The 26,807-nt window shown below is 40.0% G+C and overlaps 1 protein-coding gene across 11 annotated transcripts in view; it reads right to left on the reverse strand.

The window, feature by feature from the left end:
* The window catches only part of osbpl8 (oxysterol binding protein-like 8), a 97,462-nt gene that overhangs the window by 31,395 nt on the left and 39,260 nt on the right, over positions 1-26,807 (reverse strand). For 7 of the 11 annotated variants that reach the window (XM_030439796.1, XM_030439792.1, XM_030439794.1 and 4 more), the window contains 2 exons: positions 16,934-16,970; positions 15,100-15,270 (listed from right to left, as the gene is read on the reverse strand). In XM_030439796.1, the coding sequence (XP_030295656.1) occupies positions 15,100-15,270; positions 16,934-16,970 (208 nt within the window). Of the gene's footprint in view, positions 1-4,857; positions 5,341-15,099; positions 15,271-16,933; positions 16,971-26,807 lie in introns of those variants that run through there. The other 4 variants (XM_030439798.1, XM_030439802.1, XM_030439803.1 and 1 more) reach the window with 2 other exon arrangements.

Below are 26,807 nucleotides of genomic sequence, written 5' to 3' on the forward strand. Positions count from 1 at the left end.
AGTTACCCTTCAGAATACATCGATTTTGAGGAGCAAATTGTGAGAGTGTTTGCGTCTGTGGACTCTGCCTACCATTTTGGCTCAAAAAACATGAAAACTGAAAGATGGTCTGTCTTGTTTTGCTGCTTGGATTGAATGCAGGATGAGAGAACACTATACCATAACAGCAGGTAAAAGAGATATGCTTTCCCTCAACTGTGAATAGATCCAGAATGAAGGACAACAGTCTGTTTCAAACGTCAAATATTCAAGTGTAACCTCTGCAGAGCAGCTGGGATAGTTGGGATGCAGGTCTGCACTGCGTCAAGGTGTCTCTGAGACTCTACATATAGCAGGTAATGTAGAGGCACACTGTATAGGTTCATGTAAACAGAGTATTGGTTGACGTTAACAAAGTAAAATCGCATCAGAAAACTGGTCGCTGCTTTTAAAGATGTTGTCGGTTATTGTCTGAGACTTGAGAAAGCTCCTAGGTCAACTCATCGTGTGTAAAGTTGGCGTTACTGCCCTTTAAAATGTTAAACATAATTTTCAACACTTAATATCCCTTTAGGTCCTTATCATCACACCTAAGCTTAACGTTGCTACTGTAGTGCACCAATTCTTCTTGATAATCAAAAACCTACTTAATTCTTCATGGCCAGTGACTCCAATGAATGTTCCAACATGCAGTATGCCAAGTCATGCTGACCTTAACTTGTAAGGGTAGAGCTTTTTCCTCTCTCTTAATAGCGTTATGAAGGCCCCATTTAAACTTCAAAATCAATTTCCCTCACAGTGAGTCCCTAGCTACAGAGGAAGCAACAGTACACAACACAGCAGAAAGAGCCTGGCCAACATGAAAGGGTGTATCCAATAAAGATTAGGCAGACATTTAACAATAACAAAATCTGATATTACTTTTGGGTTAAGTGTATTTGTACTGTAGTTTATCGCAGAAGTTCAAAGAGGTATCAAAAATTGAGTTTCAAGCAGCACAGCTGAGTCCCAGTCCCAGCATGCCCTTGCCCTTGATCATTTTAATCTCCAGGCCTTGTTCCTGGCCTTCCAACCTTTTTCTTATGCAGCCTGTCAGGATATCGCATATACGTGACATAACGACTGAGCCGAAGTGATCCAATCCACATTAAAAGGGTTGTAATTTTTTTATTCTGTCAACACACTGGCAGCTTGACGAGACAAAAGCACATTATCTCTTGGAAGGGATGATATTTCAAACAGGATGTGCCTGGAAGAGAGTGGGAGCATCAGACAGGTTGCATTACCATGGCTGCTGTGTTGTGTTGTGGTGCTCTATTTATAATCCACTGGGGCCATGTTCATGTGGACTGTCGGATGCTGGTCTTTTATAAAGACTGCAGGTACCAACCCTGTGTCCCATCTTTTGATATTTCAGGGACCTCAACAAATACACTTTACTATACCCAAACATTTCCAAACAGCTTCTATGATAGAGACAATATATTCTGACATATTTCATCAATCGACTTATATATACATATAAATGTTGCCTGCTCACCATGTAAACAACCCACAAGACAAAAAGCCTGTGTGTTTCTGGTGGTGAAACACAATTGCTTAATGCTGAATGTTGATTAGTTGCGACAAGATGAAGTTTTGTGTGAGTTACCTGAAAACAATGCAGGTACTAGAACAGCCAAAGTAGTTGCTGCTGTGTAAACAAAATTTAGATAACAGATTTTCTACAGCTAAATACAGTGGAAACAGAAGTTTTTATTTATTTGGCGTTGACTCCAAGGTGGAAAAAGGTTCTTTTTCCTCATCTCTTAAACCTGCCTTCCATTATCTGGGTCTTTCTATATTTCTATTCCCTATGTCTATGAGTCTTGACTAGCATGGAAATTGTTTGGTTTCTCTCTTGTTGAAACTAGCCGAGGAACATTGCTCAACTCATGCCCACTGTGTCTTTACAGGAGATGGTGATGACTATGCATGCATATCTAATCTTGTCCTGACTACCGCACTTGCCTTTTGAACTGCCTTACCACAAGATTTCCCTGGATTGCTGACAAGTGGCTCAAAATGCTACTGCAAATCTTTTGACCAAGTCCTCAAAAACATCTCAATGAATGCCAATTTTTTCACTGACTATCCATCCACTTTCAGAATCCATCTCAAGACTCCAGTGCTGAACTGGTCAGTCAAACAACCCAAAGATAATTTGTTTGCACTGGTATAAAACACTGGTTAAGGCTACAAATCCTAAACAGAGGAGAAGCAGGAACAAGAACATTCTTGCATTGTTGCTTGGAAAAAAAGATAAACTGAAACTTTAAATGATTAAAAATGAAACAAATGATTGATTGGTGGGAATGGCTGAAGATGAATTTCAATTTTAGCAATGAAACAGAAAACAAATACATATTGTTACAGAAACAGAAAAGATACCCAGCCCCAACCACAATAGGAAATTAAATGGCTACAGACAAATCATTGGCTGCCAAGCACAACCACAAAGTAGAGCTTTTGACACCACACACATTGCCAGCAGACAAACAAAAACTGAGTCATCAGCCATCCATGTGAGACAGTTTCCTATGAGACAGAGCCTCAAAGAATACAAATCCTGTTATGTTAAAGCTACACAACAGAACGCACCATAATGTCAGCAGACTGCACTGTGGAGCCGACACGGACAAAAAAAAACCCACAGTGAGACAGATGTAAGGAGCAATAGATGGTAAAGAAAATAATAATGATAAAAGGAAACACAGACACAGAAAGTAAGTAAGTGCAACCCTCCTGCACCAGCTTTCTCTCGCAGTCTCTGTAAAAGCTGTGCGTGGTAGTGGAGCGTATAAAATAAGGATGAATGGAGCCAAGGCCGAAAAGTGACTGTGAGAAAAACAACATGACTCAGACAATGTCCCGCGGCTAAACTTATTTGTTTTGCTGGAGGAGCTGCAAGATTAAAGGGGAAAGAAGGTCACCAGCCTGAATCCCCCGGAAAGGTCTGAGGCGCAAAAAAGACAATGACAAACAATCTGCCCTCCCTCGACAACTGTTGTTAAGATGCCCTCTAGCAAGGCACTTATCTGACTGAGCTGCCCAGTGGCAAACAGCAGAGGACTGATGATGAACTAGGTTGCATAGCACTGAATTACTGCATCAAAGTGTGGCAGTGTTTCTGCACAGTCAGCCTTTCATGGATTAATAAAAACAGTCATTTGCGAAGGTGGAACAGAGAACATCCACCCTCTCAAAGCCCCAGGGGATGCCAGCTGCCTGCCTACAGGTTTGTGCCCTCTGCAAACAAAGGGAAGATCGCGGAGGTAGGGATTTTACAAATCAACACTAAACTGATTTAATCCTAAATGTTCTCTGGGATTTGGTGTACTTCTGAAAACGAGGATTATGACTGCACTCTCATCAGAGGTATCGTTGGAAGCTGAGTAATAGCAAGCTGGCTGAGCTGAGGCTTGAGCCTTCTTGATTCATCAGTTCGCACCGACCTGTGTAGACTGCACCAGCCCATAAATGGTTCACTATTTTGTTCTCCAACTGTGAGCGGAGACTCCTAGAAATAAGGAGTCACAAGCAAACATTTCACAGCTACTGTATGACCAAGCAAAATTATTCAAAGACTTAGATTTTGATGAGACAGATACAGTATGTTGACTTTTCCTCCCCTTTTGCGTAAATTAGAACTAATTGTAACTAAGTAACTAACTTATAGTTGAGCTAATGAATCATAAAATATATGCCTTGTTCTTAATGACTGGGATTAGTGTCATGTTATTGTGTGTGGGCAATAGAAATTAAGATTGATTGACACAAAGGCAGTTGATCAGCTGCACGGAAACGCTATTAGCTGTTTCTTATTGTCCCACCATTGAGTTCAGTGCTCAATTTCTTCCCTCATGTGATCTAAATCACAAGGTAATATGCAAAGTGCTAAGGTTACAGGACTACCTGTAAATGTCTATTTGACCAATTTGCTTGGTCAGAACTACTTAATTGATGGGGCAACTATGGTTGCCAATGATGAGCAGGTGTTGTAATAACACGAACTAAAATAGCAAATCAATGCCGAAGTTAACAAGCTGGGATAGTAAGCTTCCACTTCCAATATGGAAGTGAGCCTAGACTGCCAACTTACACTTTCTGAGTGGAAAACAAACTTCACAGCACCCAAATGTTGGATGTTGAAATGGAGCAGATGTCTTAAATCACAGTCTATGTCAACCACATGTTTGCTTGTTAAAAAAAAAGGGAGGAAAGTGTCTTGCATTTACATTCACAGACTATATGATTATGAAGCGGTCCCTTCAGAAGCTTGGCCCAGAGGTTGACAGCACATCTCCTAGCAATCAGATATCACTCAACTGCTGCCATGAGAAACTCCAACCCAAAAGGCTTAAAACTTTGCTTCCACAAATATAAATACATTTGCAAGAACTGATTACATAGTCAGAAGAAGTTGCCCATTGCCTATGGTCATGGTAGTTATGCATTCAAATCTTAAGTTTTTTTCAGTTCCTTTCTTTCTGGCAACATGAACAATGTGCTTTTTGTTGCAGAAACTTTAGAGCAGTGAAATAGTTTAGCCATACCAGCCAACCTCATCCAAACTCAGTCTGAATCATTTCTCTGAAAGCCAACACTGAGCCGACATAAGTCAGCAGAATCCAAACTAGTTGACAGCACAGCCTGATCATGAAAACTCTACTTACAGTCAACAGTGCATCTGACACACCTAACTAGACCAAACACTTCTCACTTTTTAAATCCACTACTACAGACATACAAGTCAATCATGAGGTAAAACTACAGGGTCAACCAGCCACAGTTCCAAGCATGGAGATCTACAAAATCTCCACATCCGCACACACCCACCTGGCAGCGAGATGGGTGACAGCTCGTTATAGCCCCCGAAGGAGGCATTGCGGATGAGTTTGCGTCCGTCCGGGTGTGGAGGTCGAAGTGATGATGTCCCGCCGCACGTAGAGAAACGGCGGCGACTCAGGAGGCCCTCCTCCTTCATCATTGGGACGGTGGGAGCTCCCCCGGCGGGTGAGAGGTAGGGGCGCAGGGGTGGGGGAGTGGTAAGAAAACTCAAGGGTAGAAGGGCAAGGGGGGTCTGGAAAGAGTCTGATCCGTCTCACGCAGCTAGTGAGCCAAGCAATTAAACCGACCAATTCACACAGAATCACACACGCACACACACACACACACACACACACACACACACAGAAGCTCAGACACCAGGCATGAACCAGTTCAGTATGCTGCTCTCCTCTAGGCTTCCTTCAGCAGACTGCTCCCTTTCTCCCTCGCACACACCTCACTCTCTGCTCTGTGAGTGTGTGTGAAAGCAGCAGCCTGTAAGTACTTAATAACGAATAAGCTCAGCCCCTCCTACTCCCGCTCCACCGGATGGGTAGGAGAGCTGCATCTTAGCTTGAAAATAGCCCTTATTTTTCACATCTCATCTTTCTATTCTGCGCTATCTCTTGCTTCATTTTCAGTTCATGATTTAAGATGCAAAGGGACACTTCACTGCTTTTCAGCAATGTTTCAATGGATTAGTCATTGAAGTGGCATGTGCAAGACATCCGCAATATTTGTTCATATTTTCGAAATATTGCTCCGAGCAAATTTTGTTTCACCAGTCACTTTAATGACATCAGTGTCTTTTTCACTGAGAACAGCAAAAAAAAAACATATTTTGGACGAAAACAAATTCAACATTTTAAAACATTAAAATGTCCACTTCACTATAGCATATATATTGGAGACTAGATAGATTTTAATGAGCCACAGACAACAGAGCTACTACTAATATTCCTGCTTTCCAGCTAGTGTCCATCACAGCCAGATAGTAGCTGGTGTGGCTGCCCAACTGCCAGCATCAGTGCTGCCAGGGTAGCAACGATAGAGCCACTGGGAGTAAAAAAAAAAAAAAAGCAGAGCTGCCAGATAATATTTTGATCCAGGTGCTCACTCAATCCAGTCGCTAACCGGGAAAGTGAGGGAATGGGGAAACTTCTGTCAGCCTAATGTTGCCCGTTCTGAGGAAGCCACTGACTAGTGACTACTGCAGTTCTTTTAACCCATTTTATTGAATATTTTCATTTCAGCTTAATGGCTTCCTGAGTATTTGATGACTGTCTAAGCGGCATTGAGAAAACAATCTCATAACAAGGTCTAAGAGTGTTTTATACGACCCCGATTCCAAAGAGGTTGTGATGAATGTGATCATTTTGCTATAGTGTTTTGATATATTCTCAATTGAAAGCAGTAGAAAAACTGTTTAATTTAATGTTAAGTCATCAACCTCATAGATTTTTGTAAATATATGCTTAGCCGATTTTGATGGCAGCAGCTGGTTCCAAACAAGTTGGGACAGGGACATCAAAAGACTGGGGAAGTTGTGGAAAGCACCAAAAACACCTGTTTGGAAGAATCCCCAGGCAAACATGTAACATTGGTAACAGGTGATCCTCAAAAGGCTCAGTCAATCGCAAACACGGATTGGCTGAGGTTCACCACATGAATAACACGACTGTACGAAGGATTTTATTACAAGGGCTCAGGAACCCTATGTCAAGCTGTTTGTGAATGATTGTGTACTGTCTCTATTTACATATCACACACACACTTTTGGAATCAGGGTTTTACATTACTACTTCCAAGAAGAAAAGATATAAGACTGCAGCAGGAATCTGTTGGACACTGATATTAACGAGTTGTTAGCAATGTGTAAGGGATCCAAAATGGAACTCCATCAGAACCCAGCCCTGTGTAACACTGCAGCGCAACTTGATTTCTGTAGGACGTTAAGCTTACAGTGTGGCAGACACAATCATTTCCCATGCTGGGGTGGTGTGGGCTTACCACTGTGACATCTCACGCAATACACACTGGTTCATGTCTGCACTCTGGTTTAAGCTCAGTACTGATTTCCTCCATCAATATGAAAGGCTCTCAAGCTATTGTTGTGTAAATAGCCTACATGGACACCAAGTTGTTAGTGGATATACACTTTAATAGCCATGAAATGTCCCTTTAAGACACTGTATAAACATGCTCCCATCTTTCTAATCACACTCTTCTCTTGTCGTCATTACTCAGGTAATACACTTGTAACCAGCTATGCATTAGACTACACACACAAGTACACACAACCATAAAACACAAACTCTACTGAGGACAGAAGGAAGTACTAAATCACACCAGTGCTCAGTTGACCCTACCATATTCCCCAGATGTAAACCAAAATAACCAGTTACACAAAATGGATAAATCTTCGTATTGTCATACACCATATTTACCATCATTTGTAATATTACAAATTCACAGAATCAGAGTCTACATTCACATAGAGTATCATATGGAAAAGGCTCCAGCATGGCGGTCACTAAGAGCTGCATTGAAACGTGCGCTACAGTTAAATCATGCTGAAAACAAATTTTGTCTGTGGCCGAGCAGGTGATTCTGATTATAAATTGCTTTGTTCACAGGCATCCGTGACGTGCTTAGGGCACAGTTTTCTAGAAATGCTTTCCCAAATCATGCAATCACTGTTGTACTTTCAGGAATAAACATGGCTAAGTCTGAATGAAGAGCTGATATATATTGATACAGTCAGAATCCCCTTAAAAATGTAGTTATTTCGCATGCAGCAAGTCCCTATGCTATGTGGTTAAAAAAAGTGCCTGCTGTTGATCCTTCCACAGTCCATTGGCATCTTCCTTCAGCTGGCCTGTCAAATGTACTCTTTTATTTTAGCCCGTCAAAGAACTTAAAGCATTCTACTGGCATCCCAGCAAACTGTGTTACCAAACGCCCCTTGAGACATTTCATCCAAAGAGCTTGGAGAGGTAAACAGTATAATCCCCTCCATAACAACTGTCCCTGAGCAACCTGATGAATCTGAAAAGTACTGATAAATCTGCAGCTTTGCCTCCAAGTCAAATGTGCTTTAATTAACACAGGTAATGAGGAGGTTCAGATCCCAGGCCTAATTAACCTGCTTTCAGGGGAAAATTTAATTTCTGCTGGTCCAATGGCGTTTGAGAGCCACTTGGGAAACATTTTCTAAGTATAGTCATCATCTGGGTCATTTTTCAAGTTATTTTCAGGGAAGTTAAGACTGCTTTTTGTTAATGAGTAGTAATTCTGGCAAATCCTAACCTCACCAACTTCACTGACTGAACAAATGGAGCTAATCCATAGTCGAGCATAGCTTTCACCTGCAGTAAACATTGTGTCCGCTTTCAAACTGTTATTCATTCTTGTCTTTTGCCTTCCATACAGCTTTCCCTTCTGCATTCCTGGCAAATAATTGTTTGACATTTTGTTTCTAACAAATTGTCGTGCCATATCCACCCTTCTCTAGAACGCATTCCTGTCACAGTGAAGTTCAGAACCATTAAGCGTACAAATGTGACCATTGTTTGAATGTCAGATCCTTGGCTTTCTTGGCCAGATGGAATTACTCCACCACATCTACCTGCTACAGTACTCGTGTGTATCAGATGCGCTGGTGTCAGGTGTAGGTAGTACTGCCATGCCAAACAGGCCAGCACAGGGGTGAATAAGGATCTTTAGCTGTACTGTGGAGCATTACTGCAACACAGGCATTAAATGTTGAAGTTATTGCTAGATTTGCATCCTCTGACTTCCTTACTTTTCCTCATTGAAGCCACCTCAAGTTTGACATTGGTGATTTGAGTATAATGCCTCCACAAATACTGACTGGCGCAAAATTTGGTTCAGACATTCATTTTTCCCTTCAGGATGAATTCTAACAACTTCCCTGATTAATATTTCTGACTTTATCTCTAGCGTCATCAACAGGTCAAAATTTCAATGTATCCAGTACTTTGGTTTATGACCAAATTCCTGTCAAATAAATGACATTCCCATCAGCCTCAGCTGTACTTTATGTTATGTGCTAGCTAACTAATGTAAGCATGCTACTGAGCAAAAATAAAGATGGTGAAAATGGCAAATATCATACCTGATAAACATCTGCATCTTAGCATCGTCACTGTGCGCATATGGTCATGTTGATGTTAGCATTTAGCTAAAGGCATCGTTGCTCCTGCTAACATGCCTGTAGATCTTATGTCTTATCTATCCATTGGACTTGCTATTATCTCAATAAACAACAAGTTTCCACAGCCAACAGGGAATTCTCTTAAAGCTATTCCAGGAGACTTTCAATTTGTGTTGGCTCTGGCAGCCCCTTTCAATAAAGTTTACAATGGTGAGACAAAGTAAACTAAAAAATGGTTTAAAAGACTTATCCAACCCAAATAAGTTGGAATATCAACCCGATGACAGGCATTGAGAATATCTAAATAAATACACTGATAAATACACTGTAGACTGTCACATGCAGACAGACATATCAAGTCTTAGATATAGGCTACAAGGAGACCCTGTAAGCTTGGGATTAGCTCTGCAACAAAGAGGCTTTTTCAACACTGGCCTTTAGGCATCTTCTGCTATACTCCTCTCTTCTTACATAGGAACTGTCAGACACTTCGAAGAAGAGTTAATAATTGTGTTTCTGTCCACATGACAACTTTGGTGAGCAACTTTATGTTGGTGTGATCTTCGTTCTGTCCTCACAAGAGTCAACTCACATAAACAATGCACACATACGAAAGCACAACACAGAAAGTCACAAGACAGCACAGATCAGAAATCGCCAAGGGAGGGTTGCAGGGGTTCATTGTCAAGCTGAACAAGCACTACCCTTTTGTCAGCTGCTACTACTTCATACTGTACCTGGCTTTCCTTTAGGTTAAAACAACTGTGCCCCAAGGTCAAGTGTTACCAGGACTCTAATCACCAAAATCATGCCAAAATCTCTCCTGCTTTAGATCCACGTTGTGTTAGTCCATGCAAGCCTTTGGCCATCTGAGCAGAGCTCAGGCCCCAAGGCAGATATATTCTCCATCATCTACGCCCTGTCCTCCTTTACTTCTACACACTCTACGTTATCTACAGTACATATCTCTGCTGTCAAGCCTTGTCCCTCTTAGTGCTGAGGCCTCCCGGGGCTCAGCCAATCCCTGAATGAGAGTGTGGGTGGAAGGAGGAACAGTGGATTGGCAGTGGCTGAGGATGCAGATAAGTCCAGCCCCCTCCATGTTGTTAACCCCGTCAGACGGAGCATAATCCCCGAGGCTGAGCTTAAATCCATGCTGACCCCACCTGCTCTCTCACTCTCGCACTCCCTTGCTTTCCATCTCAACTCACTTCCCATCAATTCATATAGTCTTCATCTCCTCCTCATTTCTTTGTTTTGAACTCTTTCTCAGTTCTCCTCTTATTTTGTTCCTTATCTCAAAACTCTTTTCCCCTGCACCATTCTCATTCTCCGCCTCTCTCTGTCACTCTCCACTACAGGCAGACTTTTCTGTTTACCTGGAAAGAGGATGGCAAGTCGGCGAAAGGCGGTTAAAGCGAGAGCGGATTCAAAGCTGATTGCAGAAGCCTCGTCAAAAAAACCTCCTAGGTTTATTTTTGTTCTCAGTGAGTCATAAAGAAACGCAGGCTCACTTGGCAGCCAGACCACAGAGAGTTTGTCTACGCAAATGTGATGACGCAACAAAACTCAGATTAAACTAAATAATCCAAACAACACTCTATATGCATTATGAAAGCAGTCTAAACTAACATTACACAACTCTGGGCTATAAATAGCAAGTTTTGATTCTTTTCCGTTACAGTCAGACGGATACTATATTTTTGAGCCCAATTACATCTGATTGATATCTGAGAGTCCCAAAAAAATCTAATAAGGATATATTGAAACTCAAAATTGAGCAACGCAAAACGGGAGGAAAAAAGATATCACTTCTTGCGAAAAATTAAGAACAAATCAACAGTAATTATAGGTCAGGAAAGGATATTGTTTTTTTGTATATTACATACACTGAGACACAAAATTATGTATTCCCATGTTATTCAGGTTTACCCCCAATAAGTGCATTAATATACTATGTTTCTGAGGTAAGATTTGAATCTTAGCATTGTGATTCACAAGTATAACAACACTGTAGAGAATCTAGGATACGTGGGATTGTGTTCTTAGCACCCCGTGTGTCTTTACATGCAAAAATCCAATAATAATTATGTCAGGTCCTCATTTGGAAAGGGTAGTAGCGTAAACAAGGGTTTGAGAGCGTACTTAGGACTACATAAATATAACAAATTGGTTTGTCAGAGGTGAGGCACTTCACTCCTGGGGTACAATCAAATGTAATTATCTTCCAACAGAACTGACGAGAATTATCCTCATGAAACGATGCTTGTTGTTTACTGAGCAGCATCGAGACACTAAAACGAAACATAAAAAGGAAATCGTCACGAGCAACCCTCACACCTTAGCTGTGAATTTTCACAGCTAACTCCTACAATTTCCTTCTAAGTTAAGAAATAATAAAGTCAATGCAACAGTCATCACCATCACCTACGACTTACTGAACAGTAAAGATCTCCGTCCGGCTGATTCAGCCTGAAACATGACTGGATTTTAAAATTCTGGTCAAGAAAACAAATGAAGGCATACACCGTCATCAGTCTGACGCAAGACCAAGGGCTAGCTGAAGCAAATTCAGTTGCCATGGATACCCATTTTGGGCTGCAGGAGTTGCGGGTCAGAAAAAATAAAAGCTTTCATGCTGTCTTACTGAGTAGACGATAGGCACTTGTGCTTCTAGGTTTTCTGCTGCTGTATCTGGCTTACAGAACACACTATCAGGAAACTATTTGCCCTGGAATAAAGACTGTTTTTTTTTTTTTGCATCATTACACTGATGGTCTTCAACTACTATGTCTGCATACAACGCATTAGGACAATTCTTATTCATGATAAATAACTAACACACACAGGCATAAGTCTGGTGCAAGATATGCCCAGAAGCTGGAAAGCAGCTCAGCAGAAAAAGCTTTTATAGAAGGTATCACAATTACGCTGATGTTGTTGTAGGCACACATATTACAATTCTAAGAGTGTAAAATCAGTGATAAGGAGTAAATGTAAATGGATTTATGTATGCTGTACATTAACTAATGGATTTATTTATTGTGTGTATTTATTGCATTCATTCCTTTGTTATGCTTACTCCATCTTGTGGTAGGAGATGGAGTAACTGTGCAGCCCTCTTGTCGTGATAATACATAATAGAATACTAGAGTGGCTGAAATGTGTACCACAAGTTTCAAAACCAAAGCTAATAGCAACATCTGAGCACTGACGAGTCACATGTTTGAAATGTCACACGTTGTTGTTAGGCCATGTGTTTGCAGTTTTAGATTTGAAGTAGTGAAAATGCAAACCTTCAGCATACCTGTGGTTCATCAAATCCAGCAGCAAAGACATGCAGTCAGAGTTTCAAATCCCTCTTTCATGTGTGATCTGTGACTATTAAACTGGAAACTGCTACCAGCCCAACAGCAGCAAAATTGTAACTTAATCCACTTGGTTCCAGCAAGTGCTAAATAAGTCTATTGTCCTGCCCATCACAGGAATTAAAATGTTCTCTTGTGAAAGGTAAATCCCCATTCTCACCATGCTGTCATGTTACAAAACCTTACTCAATACATCTCGGAATTAAAAAATACATCCGATACTTGCACTTCATTAACCACAGCAGAGAGTCCACAGGAGGGCGCTGTAACACAAGAACAAGACACAGGCAGTCTGAGGGGTGATGTAAGACCCCAGCCAAATCTAACCTTGAGCTTCTTTCTGGACTGTTATACATCCTCTATTTGATCTGTTCCTAATCTGTGTCTGGGGATTAACCGTAGTATGACCAAAATGAGAGTCAGTAAATCCAAATGAGTTGCTTTCCAACCACACAGCCAGCGAGATGACTGCTTGAAATGAGAGAGCTAAAAGGTTGAGGGTAAAAGGCTTTTGCTGAGCAACATAAAGAGACTGAGAACCAGGCCGCTAACCTGGTCTGGTATTTATGATGTACCACAAAGTACACCTCCGCCTCTTGATTTACATCTAGGCCTATTTATTTTGGCTTTGAAGGTCATACACCGCAGCTACAATGAACCTATTGTAGCTGTTGTGTATGACCTCAATATCAGAGTATGACAACAGCAGCACGAAAAGAGAAGATATAAACCTAATAGTTTATGACGGGGCACCAGCACACAGGCAGGTTGAGAACTACTTGTCGAGTAAATATGAGTCATATGAGTCATAAAAGTAAAGGCTCAACGTAACAGCGACAGCTGTCCTGGGGCTAGAAATGTCCAGTCACCAGTCACCTTTTAATTGTCTTAAAGCGTTATCTTGAATCAAGAAATACTGAAAGACAAAGAAAGCAGGATTATAAGAGGTAAGCGGCTCAGGATGTAGGTAGGTCCTTGTTCAGTTCAGTGGTGCATGCTGTCACTAAGTATGTTTTGGGGTATTTGTTATATTCTCTTTAAATTGTAGGCGTGTGTTGTTCTTACCATACATTTACTCAGTGTGATGCTTGGCTGTTGACTGCTGGTCTGTGACCTTTCTGTTACGAGACAGCTGCCCTGACCATTCAGAAACCAATTAACATTCATGTGTGGATCAGGACGATTCCTGCTTCATCGCATAGAACTCGTATTACCAGAAAATGTAACGGGATTCATAAAAGAGATCAATGGCGATTTTGGCAGCTATTGGCAATAATTACATAACAGTAAATGTTAAAATGAAGTCGCAAAAGTAGCACAAGAAGAGAAGAGTCAGGGAGTCAACTAACTGACTCTGCAATGTCAGTAGCAAGCTTGCTAACAATAGCAAATATTAGCCTCCATAAGCTGCTGGTCATACCAAACCAAGTACTGTAACAACAAAACCACCGACTGTATTGAACTGAGCAAAAGTGTGTTTTATTATTTACGTTTGATTTATAACAGAATTAATTTCTTTAAAATAATTTTGTTTCATTTAAAAGATTGTTTCACTTTAAAGATAAATGTCGACAGCAAGTGTTGAATTTAATTATCACCGGCTTAACACAGAAAGGAGGGCAAAGTAGAACCTACTAATGATATTTGCGAGTTAGAAAAGTAGTTGTGTTACAAAGCCAAACTTAGAGATGCTGGGTATCGTATGTTATTGTATGTATGTAAAAAAAATACATTAAGCTCAATTTACTATGGCTGCAGGTGAACATGGAAAACACACCGAGTTTGCAGAAACAGTGACCAGAAATGTAATAGAGTAAATCCTAAAAATATGTTACAGTAACGCTTACCTACAAAACAGGATGTGGTCCAAGTGCAAGTCATAAAAAGCACATTTTATATACGATATAGCAGCTATATGATACAAGCAAAAAAGGTATGAGCTGTGCGTATGTTTTCATCTGCAAATAAATCACGGAGCTCAATGTACTACTGTACAAACCAAGTCATAACGTGTTACAAGTTCAAGTCAGAAATCTTAACTCAACCTTGTCTGTTCATGGTAAACCAGGGTTCCTAACTTTGTTTTTTTCTTAAGGGACCACTTTTCCATTATTGAGTAAGTGAGACTCACTGACTGAGTAATAAAGTTTAGGCTTAGCTTATATTGAATGCAATAACTGCAGGAGGTTTTGTGTAAAATAATCAAATGGATGAACTTTTCCATTGGATATTGAATCAGAGATTAGCTTTCCTTAGATTTTTAGGATTTTTTTACTTGACTTCGTTATTTTTGAAGTGTTTTCTTCTCCCTGCCACCCAGCTATGGTTCTTTGAGCTCTTTTCTTGTTTAACAAGGACAGAGAGTGAAGGCTCTGTGAATATAGCTTGTCTTCAGGTATTCAACGTGCTCTTATCCTGTGAGATTTCTATTAATTCTATATCTCACATAATAAATTGAAATTTGACAATAACCATTTCATTTAGTTCTCTTCACAGAAATGAATGGAATGCTGAATTACAAGCCTACTGTTCTGTATATGTTCAAAAAAATGTTCATTAACCTCTGAAATAAAAAAGGTCTCATGACCCCCATGAAGCTTGAATGACCATTAGCCGTGGTCAGGATCACCGAGTCGGGAACCAGTGCAGTCAACCGTAAGAAAGTAGACTGCACTGAAGTCTGTGCAAAAGAAGTCAGAATCTTACCGTGGCTGTAGCTGACCCCCGGGCTGAGGGTGGAGGGGCTGGCCACGTGCTCCCTGCTGGGCGTTTGGAGGCCTGCCTCCTTCTCCCTCTCCTTGTCCCGTTCCTTCACCTGGCGCTGGCTCATCCTGCCTGGGGTCAGAAGGACGGTGTCATCACCGCACACTACGACAGCTACAGATAGACAGAGAGAGGGAGGTAGCCGGGGGGAGGAGAGATGAAAAAGGACATGAGAGACATGTTGCCAACTTATTTCTGATTAGGGTACAGACAGCCCACTTTAGGTGCAGCCTTCTTCTGTTTGATTACATAATTTGATTACTTAAATAACATTTGTTTTCATCTATGTCATATGATCGGAAAATAGGTGTTTGACGAGTGCTGATAACTTTAATATGTGCCCTTGTCCCTTATCACTCCACATTGTTTACCCGGTCTGTAACCTTGCTGTAATGAAGCAAACAGCGAGTTTTTCCTGGACAATGGGAGCCAACCACAATTAATGTATAAAATTGAGTTGAGAACATGAGTTATATCTTTCTGTATCTTTGACACTCGTTTCAATTTCGTTATACAGCAACTCCTAATAGTGCCTTAAAAATGTCAATAAATCTTACATTTGCTTATGAAAACAACAAGATTCTGCAATTATTTTTGACATGTAACATTTTGGGTTTATCAAGTTAAGAAACATTTAGAACATCAACAGTGAAAAAACACAAGATATTTTATGGGGCTAATTCAGTACCATTTAGCTCTGGACAAAATATCGCTTCATTTCCTAGCTTGGTTCTTTTAATCTTTTTGGATTTTTTTTTAAGGCAAATTTTTATATTTTTATATTTTTCATTCATTTAGACAATGACAATTTAGGCACTTGTGGGTTCAATTAAAAAATTAATTAGGGGGTGTGATCATTGTTTTAACACTAGTAAATTAGTTAGCCTCTAAGCTCTCGACTGGGATGCAGTGTTAAGTCACACAACAGGTTGCAGGTTATGCCCACACAGACAAACACGTGTGATAGTAAAGATACCACATAATCCAGAACATAATCCAGTGATGTCAGCGTCTGTCTACTCTATCACACAGCACTGTGTGTTCAGCAGCCACGGATGCAGCTGTGTGCAGGTGTGTATGCTCTCATGGGCATGGGTACATATATATGTATTGACACGCTTTCCCTACAGACACCAGACAGGTGACAGTAGCAAAGAAGACAGCAGTGGATATAGAACCCCAGAGACGGAAACATCTTGCTACATATGGGTACCATACATGGTGACACACTTTCCCAACTGCACTGTTAACTCACACATGGCACAGCAGAGTTTAAAGGTTTGATTCTACGTAACAGGAAAGAGAAACCAGGTTGTAAAAACTTTAACTTCTCATGAGAAAGTGCTAGGGTTGTTTTTAAGAAAGCATGGAGTTACAAATAAGTAGCCTCTACAACTTGAGAAACCTACAAGTACAAGGAAAGCCCCAAGCAAAATGAATGTCAACAACACATTATGCAAATTCTGCTCTATGCAAACTGCAGTTATGGTTTATTAATGAGTCTGGACCTCTGCTGGATAAACAAAGGTGCTGGAAGAGCAATTAAATCAACTGCTAGGAACCCACAAAACTGTTTAAGTACACAATACTATTGAAAACATTTTTAAAAGAACATTTGCCACAGAAAATGGGTGCATTACTATTAGCGTTTAGCCCTATTTGAAACACACACACACACACACCCTTCTATTCCATCAACCCCAAAATACCAGCCCTGGCCCTTCCCCTGGCTGCATGCACTGCCCCTAGCCCTTCCTCTGAAAGGTCGCTGGCTTACCGGAGGTGGCATGATGCTCTCTCAACTCTGCATGGTGCTAGCAGGGGGAAAAGGGTGGAGACAGAAAAAGAAAAGTACAAGAGGGAGGAAAAAATAGTAATAGTTGGGGAACATAGAGAGAACAAGGAGCGGAGAGCGAGAGGGAATGAAAAAGTGTGTCAGAGATTTTGGATAAAGATTAAAGGAGGGACAGGGGAAGAGGGGTGTCCACCATGTGATGTTGACCAGATGTTGGCAGTGGTGCGTGCAGCAGGATGGGGCGACAGTGGGCGGCATCAGCAACAGCAGCAGCAGCAGTGGGAGAAGCCGCAGCCACACAGGACGACAACGAATAAAAACAAAAGAGGAGACAAGAGACAGAAAAACAAAAGAAAAAACAGACATTAGTTTAACCAAAATGCTTACACGGACACAAGTTGACACATGACTGGCAACAGATCGGAGCAATGGCAGGGATAAGGTGGGTATTGGGTAATGCAGGAGGACTGATATTGCCACATAATCCAATTACACACACACACACACACACACACACACACACACACACACACACACACACACACACACACACACAGACAGACAGACAGACAGACAGACAGACAGACAGACAGACACTGGCTGACATTTTGACTGATGTGACAATTCCTGCTGCATCCATCTATAATAACTAAAGCAACACGGACAATTTTTGCATGTAACCTGACATTATGAGATAGACGATGACTATATCAGCAGATTAAATATAAGGTTTTTTTTTTTTATGTTTAATTCGGTCCTGGAACAACATAGTATTTCCATTATTGAATAATTCGATAATTTATTTTTCAGTTAATCATTTAGTCTTTAACTGTTCAAAATAAAAGAAGTCAACAAGACTCTCTTTCCGTGCTCACTCATTCACACACTCACACACCAATGAAGAAGACATCAGGAGCAATTTGGGGTTCAGTATCTTGCCCAAGGTTACTTGGACATGCAGCTGTTGGATCCTGGGATCTGACCACTGTCCTTTGTGATAAGTAATGGCAGACCTGTTTTGCCTCCTGAGCCACAGCTGCACCAATGATGATGTTAACAATAGCAGGTATAATGTTTATATTTTTAACATTTTAAGTGTTTCAGTGTGCTGGCTTGCTAACATTTGCTAATTTGCAAACTAAACAGTAAACTCCCATGCCGTTAAGACTTTGAAATGTCAATAGTGATATTCGGTAATAAACCTAAAGATCTGACTAATTTAAAACATGACATGAAGCGGTCACAAGTTATGATTCATCCTGAGTGCGGCATGACTGTGTGTACAAACTTCAACTTCATTGGCAACAAAGTCCCTGCATCACCTGGGAACCATAAATGTCTTGCAGATTCATATTCTGTTCATTGACAAATCAATCTATCAATACATTGTTTCATATCTAGTTTACTAATAATCAATGAGTCTTTGATGAATTACTAGATATGTTTTTATCATAGTTTGAATTTCTTACACAAGCAACAATTATTAAAGTTAATAAGTCTTTACATTTAGAATCAATAAACAATTGGGGCTGACTACATACATTTTAAATACGTAATTATTTTTATCATTTAATATTGTGTCTGCCTATCATATTCAGTTACATAATTCAGTTGTCTCCTGTGCAACATATCCATTTTTTTGGCACTGAAAGTCCATGTATTAATAGGCTACATTTCCATTTACAGTTGGTATCTCTTAAATTTAAAGAGGTATAAGCCCAGTGAATATTAAAAATGTATTAAGTCCAACTCAGAGGAGCAACAGGAGCTCTTCTTGGCCAGATGTCGAGCCCTGGGCCCACGCACCTGTTTCCTTGCACAGCAGAGGGCAGACGCACTTAACAGTTGGCCGAAAAAAAAAAGAAGAATCCAATCATGTTTGCTCTCCAGTGCTTTCCCCTTCCTTCAAGCACTAACCACACTGGTTCAGCCAGAACTGTCCTAATCTCTCCATCCTCGAGAGGACATGTGGCTCTCATTAAGGTTTATGTGGAACTGCTCATTTTGCGAGAACCTAATTATCACATGCTGGCAATCTGTACATCTGCAGCGGATGGCGTGTTTAAGGGACGTCACAGTCATACCTGGAACAACGCCGGCTTGCCCTAATCTCCAGGCAGACGAAACACAACCAAAGGCAGCTCAGCAAGGAGAGAGACAAATAAAACGATGCTACTGATTGGATATTGCTTGGTTAATCAGGTAAGGGAAATCAAATTGCTAGGTTCTGATTGGCTAGAAACTGGTTAGAGCTTCTGTCTGAGGAGATAGACACTAAACACTAAACACTAAGAGCTGCTTACAACAATAAGGCAAACGGATTAGGAAACTGTCACTGAGCGTCAGAGGTCACTTAACAAAGCTTTGTGGAGAGGCATCAACACAGTAGTTTTCTAATTTAATCTTGGCTCAGCTCATTTTCTCACAGTGGGAAGGCAGAGTTACACTTTGGCCACTCCCTCTGGGTTGCAAAACACTGACTTACAGTGACCGGGACAAGGAGGTTAGACGAATTCGTGACTGGAAGGATTCCTAGATAGTCTAGAGATTCAAATCAATTAGTCTTTCATCATAGTCTTTGTTGGACAAACTGACAACCGGGGGTTGATAATCTTTATAATAGCCTCACCTGAAGTGTCGATTAATTATGCAGATGAGTGTGTGGGTGTGGGGAGGACTGACAGGAAGACAAAGTGAAGGGCTGGGAATAATCTCAAAGTGTCACTTATAAAAAATATGCATTGTGACAGGCAGCCTGAGAAGAGTTTTATTGGTGCAGTGTAATGAGAGGCACAGTTGGATCACTACATGTGGCAGGCCTATATTAGCATTTGAAAAGCTTTCCTGACTATAAATTGACAATCAAGCAGTAGAAGCTGGTGGGTGACTCGACTGTAGGGGTGGATGGGTAGGTCTGAATCCTGACAGACCAATCACAGGGGACCTTTCTGCTTAAATTGACTCATTCAACCCCTGCTGACAGGTCCAGGAAAACAGAGTTATTTTCTGTGTAATGAGAATGTTCTAAAAATGATTGGTAATATATTGGATATAAACAGAAACGAAAACTTGAATCACTCCCACCTGCCCCATCGGGTCATCTAACAACCAAAGTCTTTGCACACAGTAACTAACGGAATGAATGAAAATGTGGTTACAGACGCAGTTACAGTGAATACAAGGGAAAATATACTTTTGCAGCTCCAATGAATGACAGAGGGAGAAAAGACAGAGGGGTAGTCATGTGTAGTAGATCACATACATTCCAGGATTCATCCATAGTAATAAAAAAAACAGGCCAAAACATGAGTCCAATTCAGCTCCCGCTCCAATAAACTTTGAATTTACCTTATATAATGAGAGTAGTCTCCCATAAAGTCTTTTCAATAAGTTTGGTACAGAGGTGGCTCCAGCAGGAGCAGCCGAAGCTGTAAGGTCTTCAAGCTAAATGAAGAACTGAACTAACTGACAGTTCTATCATTGCTATTATTAACATGTCATATATATCATATCTTTTCATTTTTTTATTGTTTGTTTTATTTTACTTATGTATTATTATTATTATTATTATTATTATCTTTTTTTATTTTTTTATTTTTAGCAATAATCATGACAATGACATTTGTATAATAAATCAAAGAGAAAGGGCGGGGCTGGACTGGATTGGTTGAAGATGGAGGTGAGCGGGGGCTTCATGTCTGGTTCTCTTGGGGCAGGGCAGTACCTCGGTGAGGGCGGGTGGGGCTGGGTGGTTGGGTCCTACCTCACATCCCCGCTCTTTCAAAACAAATAATCAAACAAAACAAACAAACAACCCACTCCTCAGCGGGCAGACTTCCTCCCAAGGGTCTGGAAGTTGCCCAGACCAGGAATTGGCAAAGGAGTTTAGATTTGCAACGGGTCAGCAGCTACCTCTGGGTTCGGCAGCGGCCCAAGGTACAATCTAAACAAATAAATCAATAAATCAATAAATAAAAAAGAACAGCAACAACAACAACAACAACAACAACAGATAAGACGATACAAAAGGGGGGGGGGGGGGGGGGCCTTTTCACTACCGCCTCGCCTGTCTCCTGCCGGGGCTACCAACTGGGCTACTGGGGACCAGCTAGGGGGCCCCTTAGCTTGCCTTCCTGATACCCCGGTCCAACTTCACCCCTCACTGCAATATATTATCATCGACATAATATAATTCATTTATTATAATCCCAACAATTAATCTTATGATAGTCATTGTCATGATATATTGCTTGCATTAGGTTATGTTCACATATGTTATGTCCACATTTATATTATGTCATTATCCGGTATTACAGCATGATATATTACATTACAAACTTGCCCTGTATTACATTATCATACCTCACATTATCTCTTCAGACTATATTAGGTTATAATATACTGCATTTCTTGTCATAATATCTCATATTACATTATACTGTCTTATCTTATCTCAAATTATCTAATTACATTATATAAGGTTAAATTATATGACACTGTACTATATCAATATATCTCATATCATGTTGCATACTATTACTACTTATTTAACTCATTTATCTATTTTTTTGTTCCTTCAATTTTACTTTCCTCCTCCTTCTCTTTTCTTATTTATACTTTATTTACTTACTTATTCTTATTGTATCATCTATCTATACCTACATATGTTTATAATACCAAACTATCTGCCTCTCAGCCACTTGCACGCATGCACAGACACGCACACACACACACACACACACACACACACACACACACACCTATATTACCTCTATACATGTCATAATAACTTTATGTTGCTTTTTGTTGTTATCTGTACTGTATGTCCGCTATCTGTATTTGTTGATCCTCGTGGTGTGATGTACTTGTCCCCCGTGTCACCTTGTCTTTCACCTAATATCACCAATATAAAAAAAATAAAATAAAATAAAAAATAAATAAAAAAAAAGAACTGAACTTAAGACTGTAAGACTGAAGACTGTGGACTGGGAAATTGTTTTGAAGCTGATCCAGATTGCACATTTTTACAGTGTAGAGTGTAGTCAATCATCATATTTATTTGATTAAACTGGATAAATGCACCCTTGAGAAATGATACATTTGCATTTTCAGGGAGATCTAGTTTTGAATGGAAAATGTGACTCTACACAAACATTTTGTATTGAACTTGACGTATAAAAGCAACATTTTTTCAACAACTTTACATTAAAACTTATAATACAACCACTTATCTCTACATTATGAGTCAAAAAGGCTCCTTTGAAACTGTGCTTTGTGACTTATAAAGTGGCACATGCACAGAGCAGGTCTGATTACAGAGACTGGGAAAGATGACAGCCGGCAATCGTGTTGTACCTTTTAACAAAATCTATCTAGCGTACATCTCCATTTATGAGCTGCTCAATACAAACACATGTATGTTTTAGACAGCAGCATTTGCAAGTAGAGCCAGTTGTTTTCATGTAAGTGTAAGCCAAACAGCAGATGTTCGATAAACCAGAGGAGTGAAGCAATCAATGACACCAGGATGTGAGCGAACATGATCACAGATATGCATGTATGCAGAAGTGATGTCAACAACTGAAAATAGAGAAAACAGGCTGCCAGGTATTGCTGCAATACAGGACAGTGAGCAACACTCAGCCTGCTGTGTTTGATAAGGGCGAAGTCAGAGGATGACTCAAAGCAAATAGACTCACGATGACAGCTCACACATCTAGATCCCAATGTGGTCTGTTCTAACATGAAGGACAGGACATAATAGACATACAATTTAAGGCCTATAAATTCGACCTTGACTGCAGATGTATTAATTTAAGCTTGTAATTATTGCATCATCTCTTTAGCCGAGAACAGGTCAGTGTCACAGCATTATTCAGATTTAGTTTGAGGTGAAAATTAGTCTAATGTGTATCATTGCATGCATGTCAGACGACCTTCCCCGGATTAACAAGGTAAAGCACAAACAGACCACTGTCATCATCTCAAGGTGTGGGGTGGCTGTCGAGTTCACCTTCAGGGGAAAATAGGCAAAAGCTGTATTTTAAGACAAGGTGACACTTTGCTGTCTGAGTTTGGGGGGTTTTGTCTGCCTTTTATCTGGCTTTCAGACCAAATTCAGCCGCCTGCTGTGTCGATGAGATGACAAGGACAGTGGAGGAGATGCTTTGAACTAAACTGAACCGAAATATTTCAACTTCTGTTTGAAGCAGACACATAAAGCAAAAGCAGAGAGAGGAGTAACTGTGTATAACCTGTATTTTCTTTTGTGGGCCACTTGGGACGTTTTTTCCTACCTGTACAAAAGGCAATCTTGCTTTCAATATCTGTGCTTTTATCATAATATTGTATAGACATTTTGTCCCTGCTTTGCTTTTAGCCTACCACTAACATAGTAGCTAGCTGGGAGCATACTAGCGCTGGTAAGTCACAACAGCTCTCCAAGCTTACTCTGCTTCCTTTGTACCGTGCTCTGTACGGACCTCAAACATTTACATCTGAGGATTATTAACCATTTTATTCAAGTGAGAGATTTTCTGAAGAAGAGAAAAAAGTTCCCTGGGCTAATGAGCATGCTAACTGCCTGCTAGCTGCTAATGGGATGGTAAATTCTCCCAGTGTGTTTAAAATACAAGACGTGTTTCTACCATCAACGCCTGTCTCCTACCTGTAATAAAGACATTACTCTATTGTTGAGCAGGTTATACTCTTGACAGACACAGTTAAATAAAATAAGTAGGGCTTCACAGCTACCGTAAGTTAGCCAAGATAGCTTCCTCCATTTTGGACTCCCCCGCTCCCTTTCAGGTCAGCACGTTCAAGACAGCTTGCAAATGGCGAGCGGTGTAAATTTGTACATCAATTTGTACATCAATTTGTACGTCAGTCCCGTGTGTGAATGCAATGATCCCATTAATAACAACTCACTGTTGTTATGCAGAGAAGCTTCCAGGTGTCAAACCTAATTTGCTAATTTGTATTTCAAAGCAAATTCATGCATACATTCATTCAACTACTTTGCTTTAAGTGATATTTTATTTCGGTGTTATTTTTGATACTCACATATGCTGCCTGCCTTGCAACTCCCACTTACACACATTTACAATGGTATACCAAGGATTCATCATTAAGTCCCATTCATAAATCACCTCAAAACTGACACATTATTACATACACCTATTTATAAATCTTTAGATCACAACTTTGACTCCAATACTGAAACACACACTAACAGAACAGCACAAAATTACCCCGATCCCCTTCAAAGCTTGTGCGCCTTAAACCCAGCACTTTCTCTCAGTCCCTGAAAAGATGAAGAGTGCATGCACAGGATAAAATGCCATGACATATTACATAATGTTTAAACATCACTCGAAGCAGAATCCTGACCCAGTTTCTTTTTAGTAGCAGGGAACGAAGAGATAACAACAGCAGCTTTTCCTTCCCTTTTCTATATCTGAAGGGCACCTTTTACCATTCATTCAGTGAATAAGAATCAGAACACAGAGTTATGGAGGCAAAACCTTAATGCTAGTCTAATATTGAATGGGCTGTGGATTTAGGCTACAAAACTAAAGTATAAGGCTTCTAACAAATCATCCACCATGGTCTATGCATAAGCTGTCATAGAGGTCGTGAATACATTTTGTCATGTGAAGGGATAGAATATTAAATATTATGAAGAATGAAAGAAACTCAAAGAGAAAGAGAGCAACATATATCTGGGTGACAGACTGCTGCTGAACAGCTGAGTCATCACTCGTAGCTATTTGTTGAGCTAACACTGAGACAGTATTCTTAGAAATCAAGTGACTTCGTGGTTACGAACATTAACATTTCATTAGTTCCAGTTTTATAAAAGAAGGAAAATCTGAATCATGTATTCCTAGTTCCATTCTGTAATTGCATCCTCTTCACACTGTAGTGCTGCTTTACACACAAATAGGTAACAAATTATATGTAAAACCAACAAAGTGTCAAAGTAAGGTGTTCCATCAGTTTCAGTGATCCTTGTCATATATTCTCCAAGTCTCTGAACTCTACTGGAGGATTTATCAACATTCGTCTATACACTATACGACACTTATACTACACACATTTTCTTCAGTGGGTTTATATGAGTGAATGAGATGCTGAGAGTGAAGCAAATGACTAAACTTCAAGGGTGGAAAACCAAAACACTGATCTGTAAGACACTAAAACGCTTAAGGGCATTTTGTCTCTGATAATTCTCTGTGGATTTGTCACTATGAACAGTGGACTCGTCATCTGACCCATTATTCATGTCACATATTAGATTACATTACATTTGTTTACAGTCAACAAGGGATTATTCATTGTAGCTAGTTATATTCATCCCTAATATTCATATTTTTCCATGCCCCCCTTGTTGTTGCGGCTATAACCCAATTCCCAACCAGACATCGAGAACACATTTTTTACTGTGTCACAAAAAAAGCCTTTGAACCCCTCAAACTTCAATAGCTGTGGTTGACACCAATGTTGATTCACTGCTCAACATGTTTGTGTGAAATGGTGACCTGTTATTGTATTGTTATTGAGGTTGTGCCCTGGGAGAGAATGAACACCCATTTAGGTTAATGGGAAAGTCTTCCGCCTACCACACACTATAATGAAGTTTCGCACAACAGCTGTTGTGACACTGGATTAATCAGTGGTGTTTATAAAGCCTGGCTAAGAGCTTTGTTATTTCTGAAGCTAATTACTGGGATACATCTGTTGCAATGTTTGTATGAATGGTATACATTAGCGGCAGTATGGGAGGAAAAATCCATCTACCGTGTTTGAACTATTTCCAAGAGCTTACATTGTTTTGTATTGCTAACGTTTACTTGTATTGTACTTGTTGTATTCTGTACCAAAACCCTCCACAAACTAAGTACAACCGATTGTGTAGTTTCAAGGAAAACCACAGCACAAGATGGCATCTTATTTCCTTCTCTGTGCTTTCTCTGTGCACGCCTTAATTAAGCAACCTGATACAAGCAGTCTTCTAGGGATGTCGTGATCAAGACATTTTGCCCAGATACTCATCTCATAAGCAGCAATCAAATTTACTGAATGAACCGGACCTCTAAGATGCAGAGTATTTAAAAAAAATTGCGGAAGAATGTGAATTTAATCTGCCTTATTTCCTGCATTACATAATTACACAAAGAGCCATAATGTTGACTCAGTGAAATTATATTCTGCATGTCTACATTTAAATAAACCAATGTTAGTCAGGCAAAAATAAACAAAACATTTTGACACTAAGATAAATACTTACTTAAATGCTTCAATGCAAAGGAGGCACTAGTACAACCACTAGTAAATCACTTCAGCTGCTTCATTCTCAATCAAAATGTCAAACAAGATACATTTGTGGCTGTGCAAATACACTTAAGACACAAAGTATACAGTCAAGGGCGTTAGGTGATCAATCTATCTTGTTCAGACTTTTTCAAGTGGCTAAGCTCATCGAGGTTTGTCAAATTGCCGGATAAATTACTTATGTGGTTCGGCTGTCTGTCCAAAGTCAACCCTGCAACATAAAGCACCAAAGCTACCCATTTACAGGACACAAGTGGATATAAAGCACCCCATGCTGAAATGTTATAGAAATTGTTCTACTTTAACTATAAATGTATTGATTTGCAGTGACGCAATTCTACTCAATTTTGTCGAATTACATTCCATTTGCACTGTAATTTACAATAAAGGGAGTTTTTAGGATTGCAACAGAAAGCTCAAAGTCATAAATAAAATAAAAAATACATACAAAATTGAATGGACAAAATTGATATCTCGTATTGCATATCCCATCCTTGCAAAATACATTTAACAGTCATTTCCT

This window comes from Sparus aurata, chromosome 14, assembly GCF_900880675.1.
Source record: "Sparus aurata chromosome 14, fSpaAur1.1, whole genome shotgun sequence".
Classification (NCBI taxonomy): Eukaryota; Metazoa; Chordata; class Actinopteri; order Spariformes; family Sparidae; genus Sparus; species Sparus aurata.